This window comes from Mesitornis unicolor, unplaced genomic scaffold (genome assembly GCF_000695765.1).
Source record: "Mesitornis unicolor isolate BGI_N332 unplaced genomic scaffold, ASM69576v1 scaffold17889, whole genome shotgun sequence".
Classification (NCBI taxonomy): Eukaryota; Metazoa; Chordata; class Aves; order Mesitornithiformes; family Mesitornithidae; genus Mesitornis; species Mesitornis unicolor.
Genome location: NW_010209449.1, coordinates 2,277 through 13,534, shown reverse-complemented (window position 1 = coordinate 13,534; position 11,258 = coordinate 2,277). Strand labels below are relative to the sequence as shown.

At 44.8% G+C, this 11,258-nt stretch overlaps 1 protein-coding gene across 1 annotated transcript in view; it reads right to left on the bottom strand.

Annotated features, from left to right (window-relative positions):
- The window catches only part of TSPAN2 (tetraspanin 2), a gene marked incomplete at its 5' end in the record, with an annotated part of 17,978 nt that extends 7,230 nt beyond the window's left edge, over window positions 1–10,748 (bottom strand). Inside the window, one exon of the mRNA XM_010192884.1 lies at window positions 10,604–10,748. Coding sequence (XP_010191186.1) covers window positions 10,604–10,748 — 145 coding nt within the window. The remainder of the gene's footprint in view (window positions 1–10,603) is intronic.
- Between the last annotated feature and the right edge of the window lie 510 nt (window positions 10,749–11,258).

The following is an 11,258-nucleotide window of genomic DNA, read 5'->3' as shown; positions in this document are numbered from 1 at the left end:
AGGATTTTAATTTTTTTTTGTATGGGCTTTATCTAGGACAAAAGGAAACCAGACCACAGAATTTTTCTTCCCTCACTTATAAACCTCCATGCTTGATCTGTGCTTAGGCAGTACGTGCGTTCAGTTCCCATCAGAGCACAACAACTGTGTTTGTGCCTTTCTGGGCACCACGTCAGCCAAAGCACAACAGGCTCAGTGCAGTGCCTCGTAATTGTAGCCTTTGTCTTGTGCAGGCAATGTGGGGGACTTGCAGGAATCTGCCGTGCCAGTCCACCGCTAGAAGAAACAGCTTCACTTCCCTCATGCGTGGAGCTGCAGACTGTGCACCAGAGGGCAGAGTGAGCCCTGCTCCCAGCCGCCACTACACAAAATTGTAACGGCAATGTTTAGCATTCTCAATTACCAATTTAAACGTTACTTTAAAATCTGACCCAAATCTTTAGGGTTAACAGAGCTGCTGGCATTTACTGTTATCAGGCCTTGTGTAACCTAGTCTAGAAAGCCATGCAAATGACAGTTTTCATTGATTGCTGGGAAAATGAAAACACAATCAGTCAAGTGCAGAGCATCTAGCTACTCAGCCACACAGATGCCTGGAGAAGGCAGACTCCTGCCCGCAGCCCCCTCAGCGGTGCGTCACTGTCCAGTCACGTTACATCAACCAGAGACCTATCCCAGCTATTGTGATCCTTCTCCTCCCCTCCATCCCTCTTGCTCTGGTACTTTACTTGTGCCAGGAATCGCTGCTACATTCTGCTAAATAGCAATACGACAATTATAATTAATATGGCTTTGCCAGGTCTGTGATGCCAGACATGTGGGATTTGCTGCAGACTGTGCTGGCAGTTCATATTCGTATTTTCTAGATTTTTAATATTGAGCATCTTGTTATTTGCTAGGACAGCATTCTTCAAACTAATACTTGTACACATATTAACAACACAGTGGTTTTTATTGAAGGAGGGATATACAAAGATGTATGGCTCAGGAGAGAAAGGTCAGCCCCTCATGGAAGATGCCCTGGAAAAGACAAATACTCCTCTCAGGTGCAGAATCTGCTCTCCAACCGCCAAGCACCAAACGGCCATTTCCTGAGATCTCTGTAGTAACCAACAGAGTGTAATTACAACGATGTTTCCTGGATCCTTTTCTGCATACTGCTCCTTACTCCAGTCCCTGTAATTACCCATCAGGCAACTTAGCAGAGAGACTTTTTGATTAAGAAGACTGGAAAGAAGTCTTCCCATTTCCTCTTCTTGCTTCCAGCAAAGACAAAGCTCTCGGAGGCTCAGGAGTGAGACCACTTTCAGGAGTTTGGATTTGCTTTTGTCTGAGAAACAGACTTAACATTTCACTCGCATGACTCACAGCTAAACCGCTACCTCAGTCAGAACTTCCCTTTTAAGGCGTGTTACAGGAAGAACTCACTCACTGGTACCGCTCACTAAACAAAGCTGAGCTTGCTCCGTGTCTGGCCCCACCGCTGAGCCAGCCGAGAGTTTAAAACCACCCCCTTCCATCTTCTGCTGAGGAGAGTTCATTGCAGACTTTGGCCTTTCTCAGCCTGGGACTGGTAGTTGCTGATACTCAGAGAGCTATTTCTAGATGGAAAATAATGATGACACACAAACAGTTCCACAAAACTAAAGATGTTTTTACTTGTCTACTATATGTACACATGTAATTTTTCACATAGGAATGAGACACTTGACAAGTAGCTTGAAAACAATTGAAAGGGACCAGGTTCCTCCTCAGCTGGCACTGTCAGGGTTCCTAGCACCCAGATCTAGGTATGCTCAACTCGATGATGTGCGGGAAGGGTATCAAAGCAATAGATTCAGAAATGTCCTAGATGGTGTAAGTATATAAGCCAGGGAGCTAGTATGTCTTTTCCTAGTGGGCTATATGCAGCAATGTAGGCACGATCACCTCAAATTCTTAATAGGAACAGACCTAAACTGAAAAGTGAGACTGTGGAAAGGGAAGAAAAAGAAAGGGGTTACAATCTATGGCACCCCTTAGAATCACGGCCTTACCTCGAGCTCACCTTACACTGACAGCCATTAGAGCTGAGCCCAGTTAGAATCAACAAAGCAGGCAAATCCAGAAATCTGGTGGTGTTAATGCCATACCTTGCTATGCAATAGTGTCGTGTGTCAACAGTAACTAAGGTTCTCTACTAAGGTTCTCTCTGTTCCTTTAGAAAAAGCAGGATGGAAAGCAAAGCCTTAGTCAGCTTCTATTCATAGGCACTTCCATTGTAAAATACAAAGCCTTGGCATGGCCTTCAATTTGGCATCTACAGCTCAGCAGAGAAACAAAAACGACTCTTACTTTATAGTCACAGAGTGGAGCACTTTTGATAGCTAGAAATTCTGACACAAAAAAGTTCACCACAAAGCTCAGCACAGCAAAAAGTGTGCAAGTCAGGTCAAGGTAGAGAGCTTGTTTTGGCGAATGGAAAATTTTGAGAAGACTGTCTAGCTGCAGCAGATGTAAAAAGGTACAAGGTAGAAAGGAAGCAAATGTTTGTGACCTGTGTGAAACTTCTGCTCTTACCTCTGTTCATTTCCTGATTCCTAATTTTGTCACTTTGATCTGTGTCTGCTAATGAAGAGAGTTTGACAACTAAGGAGCCTGTGTTAGCTGAAGAGATAACACTGAGAGCAGGCACACTGCCTAGGCGTGAGGGAGGGCAGACACTGGACCTAGTGGCAGAAACCTGCCATCTCTGTGACTGCCCACAACTCAGGAGTATTTATTGCACCTGCACACAGGACCCACAAAGCAAGTCTCTCAGTCCCCGAATGCAAAGGGATGAAGAGGCACATCCAAAGGCCACGCACAGAATGCAACAGAAAATCAGCTGATGTGAGCAGACACAGCCAGGGCACCGATGGCTATTCAGGTTTTGGGGCAGTGTGGGGTTTTCTTGTTTGTTTGTTTTAGCTGTGCTAAAACACCCATAAACACATAAATTTTTATAAGGTGTGAAGAGAAACTAACACTTCCACTTTTAGCAGTAAGTCAAGTGAGAAGAACTGCCGGCCGCCCAGGCTGGTAGAGATTTAATTTCAGAGTCTGGAATAGAACTCACTCCCAGAGTTGGTTTGGTTTTTTGGTTGGTTGGTTGGTTGGAGTTTTTTTCCCCAAAAATTTTACTGATGGCTTGAGATGCAAATCCCTGTCTAGAGCCTACTGCAAAGAGCAGGAGGAGACAAACGTACGCTGTGCCTGTCTGGCTTTATTTCACATGGGTTTCTTGTTTACCTGGCTGCTATGGTCACTTTCCATTTTAAATAATTTTACTTTTTTTTTTTTAGCTGAGTAACTGACACTGAACAAACCACCAACTGTTGATACTGCACTGAGAAAACAAGAGGCTCTGTTGTCAGTGTAAGGGATCAGGAGGCAGTGATGACAGGAGTCCTAGAACCCAGACGTGACTTGAAGGGATTTTCCTGAGGTTTCATGTGCATCGCAGTCTGGGAGGAGGATGTGCTCCTCCACAGCACTGAGGCTCACAAGTCCTCAGCAGAGCACCAAGGAACACGTAGTGCAGATACACTGTTGGAAAAGATGAGAAACACGTGGAGGAGTTGGAAAGAGCAGGGCAAACAGGACAGTTGTGTGTGTCACACAGGGCAGCAAAGTCAGTTTCTGAAGCTGGCTTGTTACTAGAGCTTGCCATTTTTGTGTCAATAGTTTTAGTGTATTTATCTGTAAAATACATTTACAAAACCGGAGAAGAAAGGCAGAGTCCTCTGAAGGAAGATTAATTTCTGGGGAATTGGAAAATACCCTTAATTTGAGCATAATGCACAGACATCGTTACCTGTCTTGTGTGGATTCAAGAGGTATTTCGTGATCAAACTTCCTGGAACCACAAAAGCATCACACATACCAGCCAGTCTGTAGGCTTCAGGTGATGCAGAGATCCTGAGTTTCAATTAAAGCAACCTCACTGTAATGCAACATCCTGGTCCACTGCCTTCCCCTTCCCACACAACACCAGCACTTGTTACACGCCTTGCTCACATGCATCTCACAACCCTAAGGAATTATGTCCCAAATTCACATAAGCCAAAGTCAGTCAGCTGTTACCTTCTCAGTACTCTCCTGTGGCTCAGTGTCTACTTCACCCTATCCCAAACATCACTGGTCAGATGTAATCAATGTACCTGTATTAGGTGGATCTGGTTTATCATGACTCAACTTCACAGAATCCTGTGGCAATGAATTCTACAATTTAATGATGTGAATAGTGTGAAAAACTTCCTGATATTGAAGTTGTTCATAGTGCATAGCATGAGAATACTCTTGTCAAACCTCATAGTGCTTTTTCTAGTTTTACTTCGTCCTTTTTGATCAGAACAACATACAGCATTCGAGACACTGGAAATTTACACAACAGAAAATTTTTTCAGTTGCATTCTCATTTCATTTCTTAATAATTCCTAACATTTATAAGCCTTTTTGACTGCAGTTGAGTAAGGCACTTTTGTCAAGACAATGGACAGTGATTCTGAGATCACGTTCCTGCATGGTTGTAGCTAGTTTGAAGTCTGTCAGTGTTCATACTGCCTAGATGATGTTACTGCTTGCGTCACTACTGGTACTGCATTTCATCTGCCTTTTTATACTCAATCATTCGGTATTCCGAAATCCTGTCACAATTTTCTGCATTTCTCTCTAGATTAGGGCACCCTGAATAATCCTGTGTGTGTGCATACATTTCCATGCAGATACCAACAACAATTACACACTTCTAATGCTAAATACACAGGCTCCAAGCCACTCAAAACAGAAAACAGAGCATGGCCATACTGCGCTCACAGAAACCTGCAGCCCTCATAGCAGCAGACGTTAGGACTCTGCACATAGCTGTCTTTACCCACCTGGGGGGAGATAAAGCAACTGCTGGAACAAAACACGCCAACTCAATCGAAACCCTGTCTGTAGATGCTGTTGAAGTGACACACCCCAAAGAGGAGCAAAGGGCTTTTTTGTTGCTGTTCTATTCTTTCCAACAGACAAAATGCTTTTCTCTTAATGGCTTTACAGTGGACAGTGCCATTGTATTTCCAGCTCTGTCAGAATGAAACACAACACAGGACATTTCCCTTAAGGTACAATTGGTTATTCTGGTTTGGTACTTTTTCTAGAAGCCACTTTAGAGATGGACATCTAGAGATGAGTTAGTCCTTTTAAAGACAGTATCCATGAGGAACAAAGCATGTAACTGGAAAAGCTTGAGCATTCCTGGAGTTTAGTGTGCTGCAAGAGGAAACATCTTGATGTTTTTTTCACTTCATGCAGGACCTGTGACAGGTTTATCCCCTGTCACCCAGGTCACTTGCTGCAGGTGGCTGTTTCTGGAAAAGCAGAAGTGTTGAGGCTGTGGTGCTGTGCACGGGCAGCCTGACCAGAACCAGGTACAACTGCTGGGTCGCTCACTGAGGAGGACTGAGAGCCCACATACGCAGCGAGCAGTGCTGCTGGAGCGCGGCACTCACAGCAGTCCGACCGGCGTGCAGGCACCAGCTGACAGCAGGCAGCTGCCTAGAGCAGGGAGAGGAGCGAGTCACAGAAAAGGAAATGGCATAACTGTTGGTTCGGCTGCTGCTGCTGCGTGGAGCTGGCCCTTGGCTTTCAGATGGCTACGCACAAGGGGAGTAGGGTGGGAGACAGGTTTACCCAGGAGGACAGTTTTAACAGGCAGAAAGCATGAAGTGTATTACCATGCTCAAGTGATTAGTTAGAAAAAATAAAGCCTCTGGAATCTAAGCATATTGCAAATATAAAACAAGTCAACCTGAGGTAGATGAACAGATTACTCCATTAGGCTTAATTAGCAGTTTTGTCAGAATTCTAACTTTGTGGTGGCCTTGCCTTTACGCTGGCAGGTGGGATACTGACTCTTAGGAACTGATTGCTAAGTTTTACGATCCAGCACAGAGACTGAGGACTTCACTGCGAGGGTGACAGAGCCCTGGCCCAGGCTGCCCAGAGAGGTTGTGGAGTCTCCTTCTCTGGAGACACCCAAAGCCCTGGCCGTGTTCCTGTGTGACTGCTCTGGTGATCCTGCTCTGGCAGGGGTTGGACTGGATGAGCTTTTGAGGTCCCTTCCAACTCCTAACATTCTGTGATTCTGTGACTTTTGAACTTTCATTCTGAGTTGAGTGGGGTGTGGTAGTGGTGGTGTCATTTTTGAAGTAGATTTCCAGTGCAGCAGCTTTTGGTTTACACTCAGGGCCACTATCATCCGTTTCTTAACCACTCTTCCTCAGCTGCAGAAGAAGAGACCTGCACACAAGATGACAGGAAGGATGACAAGTTAATTGCTTAGGTACAGATTAAAAGCCTCTCTGGTACACGTAATGGCAGGACCATTTGATGCTCCTCTTGTGGTAACTGCATCTCTACACAGAGGCTACTTTGCCAATAGCTCTCATTTTAAAGGCTGATAGAGTTTGAGAGACTACACAGTTTGCAGAGAAAATACTGTTGACTAAGGGTATAGTGCTTGACTCCAGAGTACATGAATAGAACTATAACAAGATGAGGCACAGCAGAGAATTGCAGTTTACACGGATTTAGCTGCTGGCCAACTCCTGTTTGCATGGGCACCTACTACTATGGAGAAAAACTACTAATATCCTTCAGCTCCAGACATGACTTCATATCCTAAGGCATGTGCCATCTAACTGTACCTTTCAAAGCCAGAATGATCACTCCTGCTCTCACAGACCCCAAGGAAAAGCCACAGCCACCCTGAAACTTCTGTCCACAACTGTTTTGGCCCTGATGAATGCCTGGACTGCAGGCTGGATCATGGAACTGGAGCACAGAGAACATAACATAGCAGAAAGCTTGTGAGCTTTGGCTGTGCGGGAGAAGCAGTGCTTCAGTGCTGCTAGTTAGGAGGAAGAGTCATCCAGGCCGACTCATTCACGTTCATCAGTTTTTGTTACCATTCCTGATGGGGTTTGTTGAGTACACACACTTCTTTTTTATTGCTACTGGCAGTGAGGTGACCCTCTGCCCTTCATTTATTAGGGATATAGAGAGTCTGTCCTCCAGGTTGACCAAGGAACCAGAACAGACTTTCTTCTTCATCCCTCAAAAGCAGAGAGGGGAGAACAGGTATCTTGAACTGACCCTTAAAAAGTCCCCGTGTTAGTTTGGACTTCACAAATGCTCAACTTGCCCTCAGCAGGTGCTTTGTCTTCCCTTCTGTGCTTTAGGCATTGTTAAACTTAAGAACAGCATAACTACAAAGAATTAATTAAGTAGCAGTTAATTGTGAGACAGCAATGCTGACATCTTGGGTTCACACAAGCATCTTTCTTTTCCTTCTGATTGTTGCAGACTTTCCTGCCCAGTAAAAAATCTCACCAGAGTCTTGGTACAGGAGTCTCAAGAAGCATGAGCAATCTGAGGGAATTCCCTTTGTTCTGCAGGCCCTTTTCTCCATTTGGTCAGTACAGTGTCACAGACAACTCATAAAAGAGGTAACTGCCCAGCCATTGACCTTTGATGAAATTATATTTTCTTTCTTTTTTTCTTTTTTTTTCTCTCAGGTACAGCTAAGAGAGGAATATACGAAATCTCCAAGAGCTGAACTGCAGTAGAACTGAAAAACTACAGTTTTGTCTCACCACTTGAAGTACTGGCACAAAAAACGTACTGTGAGATGGAGTAACATAAAAATGTTGTCATGCCTGCCACTGCAGTGGGAACTCCAAAAGCTGAGGAGCTGCGGAGAAAAGATGTCCAACTGTGGGAGACCATTCCTGTGTAAGATACATCTGGTAAAGTGGACGGAGACTGCGTGGGTCAGAGAGTTCCAATTCCAACCTTTTATGTCGTAGGTTAAAAAATGGCAAGCTGCAGTGGGAAATACAGATCACTGAACACAAAACCACAAGCAACAGAAAACTTAGAACACGTATGTGCTTGACCTCAGCACTGCCGCCTGTAAGTTGTTCTCAAACCAACAAAAACATTTCAGTGGCTGGAAAAGATGAACAAGCCTGGTTGCCAAGTCATGGCCCGAACTATTCCAGGGGGCAGAACAGACAGCTGGACTGCTGGTAAAGAACAAGGCTATTTAAGGAGACTCATTCTAGCCTAATGGAAAATGCAAGCGTATAATTATCAATTATTTTAAACTGAAACAACATCTCAGATCCTGGAAAAAAAACCATCACAAAGAAGCACAAGAGAGAAGCTGGTTAGATTCAGCTGGCAGCTCAATCCAGGTACAAAAAGAGCAGAAGGTGCTGCTCTTTAGAAGCAAGAAAATAGATGTTTTTCACAAGATGGTGATTCTGGACAGTGCTTCAGCCTACAGAGCAAACTCTGAATGCAGCTGCACTGTTGTTCCAAGCACTGACACAATGCTGATCTGATCACAGGGGCTTGGGTTATCACAAGGCAGCCACAAAAGTGGTCAGTGGAACAGAGCTAAAGAAATTATTTTTAAATATATGGACATATGTTTATATCTCCAAGTCGTACTGATTATCTGCCTTCTTTTTCAGCCCTCTGGGCAGCTGCTCCTTGTGTGCTGCACAGTTCCGTATTGAGAATTCCTGTAGAAAATTCTGGCGGTCACCCAGAATGCATATTGCAGAGCAAACACAGAAAGCCAAATAAACAACACTCCTAGAGCTGCTGTGAGAAGGGCCCAGTGCACAACTGTCAGGGGGGACTCAGAGCTGAGGTCTCCTAAAGAGGCAGAGCTCATGAGCACGACCAGCAAGTGCAGTCTTGTCTGCTGCGCTAAAACACCGTTACTAAACTTCTCACCATTCTTATACATCTGCCTTACTCACAGATTGTTAGCAGCCTCAGGCTTCTGTATGGCTGCCCCACCAGACCCTCAGAAGCCACAACAGCATTTAACATGATTTGTAATGAGGGAAAGCAGCAGATTTTTTTTTTGTTTTCTTTTACAGGAATGCTCCGTTCAGAGCACAATGCCTATTACAAAAAAAGGGACAAAACTTGGCTTTAGAATTCACATTTAAAAGAATTCTCAACATGTTTCTGTCCTGTTCCTTAGCACTTCCTCTGCTAGCGGTTACACATTACAGCGTACAGCTCTAAATACATTCACAGCCCAGTACTTGAATGTCACGGTGTATGACGAACTGTCTTGCCGAATCTCCTGGGTCAAACATCAGGCAGAGAAGTTCCAAGGTACAGCATAAGAAATTCAGGTATAAACTGGATCTGGAGATGATGTTGGTGATCTAGTGGCAGACTTAGTGGGCTGGATTGATGGTTGGACTCAATGATCTTGAAGGTCTTTTCCAACTGATACCATTCTGTGATTCCTTTCAGTGATTCTAATATGCTCCTGACATAGCAGCTCAGATGCAAGAGAAAGTAAAGCATGCTTCCTCACTCTCTATGTCAGTGGAGGTGCTGCAGGGTATTTCACAGTAACCCTCAGGTCCCAATCAAATTTTCATCTCAACGGTTTTATTCAGCCTCAAACTCCCACAGAAACTTCACTGGACGTAACATTCTATCCATCTATTCCCACAGGTCTATACAGTCAGCTCTGTGCCTCTAGACTGGTTGTATGCTTTAAAGAAGCTTGGGGTTAGGACTGTGCTGTATCAGAGCCAAGGTCTCCACTGAGACAATCAGGGTATTTAAAGTAACTGCACAGCCCAGGCAATATTCCTGTGGTGGGTAACTGACTGCTACAGGACATCTTGGGTCAACTTCCATTCCTGGCCACCCTGTCAGAGTGTCTTGATGGACAAGGCAGAATTTGGTATTCGTTCACACTTGGCATTTGTAGATGGCATAAATGGTTGCACTGGATTTTACGGGGTGAGCCCATCTCCAGGGGTAATGTACTAAACCAGAAAAAAGTCTGACTTCTGGGGTAAAGGCACGTTACAATTGCCAGTGGATACAGAAATGCAGTTGCTGACAGTCCTAGACAGCTACTGTTTGAGGATGTCTGTAGCTATGTAACACAGGTGGTTGTAGAAAACCCAACTGGAAATCCTACAGAAAAGAAAAATCCATCTTAAATGCCTAAAATGGGGTGTGACCGATACCAATTCTGTGGGCTTGGGGAACTAGTTGATTCCTGCCTAAGTTGAACGCACAATTCTTGAGGTGACCGAACACTGTGTAGTTTTCATCTGTAGAAGGATTTGCTCTGATACTTTACATCACACTGAGGGCCTCTGTGTGCAGACACAGGGAAAATGTAAGCAAAAGTTTCACTGCTGCACTGGTATTAGAAACATTCAGAAGTGACAGTGTCGTTTTGTTGGAGCCTCTGACCCTTCTCAACGTCTGTTCTGACAGTATTGGCACAGTGCACTCAGGATTAAGTGAGGACTGGGTCAGATCTGGGAGAGGGGTTCAGTTAGGGCTAAGGAAGTTGATGCCAAGCAGAGAAAGGATGAAAGCCATCATGGACATGATACACAGCACCAGAATGTCCAGTTTTGTGCAGTTCAGCCCAGGAACTGTTGGTCTTCATGTAATTCAGTACGTAAGGTATGTCACATACCCTGGGACAAAACGAAGGCTAAAGGCTACTGTCATAACAGGCACTTTAACTTACCCATGAAGAAATACTCTGGAGACTTTTTGTCTGATGCAAAGTCTGCCATAACGCCACCAAACCGCAGCCACAGACCAAAGGCAATGACAGCCAGTCCTGCCAGCTGGAAGATAAACAGACCAGTCAGTTCTTCGGTAATGATTGGCTGCAGAGCATCAGAGAGGTGTCACTGGCACCTTGTGCTTTCTTGAGATCTCACAGCTCAGGACTGCTGCCAAAAAGGTCAGGAAGCACTTGGCAGTGTTTAATACAATGAACTCCTATTATAGTGCAGTGTACTTCTTTCTTTCAGCTCTTCAGTGTAGTGATGCTTCTGAACTTATTAATGACTTTCAAACTTTGTAAAGTGCTCATTTAGTCATCAAAACTTGGCCTGAATTGCAGTGGAGAATGGAGTGGGGTGGGTGGTAGAGGGGAAGTGAGTGCCCATGGGAAGAAGGGACAGGCTGCAAAAGCAATGAGGAACACTGCCCTCCTTCCTAACCCTCCAACCGCACGGTAGTCAGGGCCTATGCAGGAGCCCACCAGAGGCCTGGGTCTGGAGTTAAGATGCTACTGCAGGAGAAAGCACCTTGTGGGGAAGTGCTGCATGACCAGGAGTTAGCACCAAACCTTTAGGACACAAGTAACTTAATTGACTTCTTTTTTTCCCAAC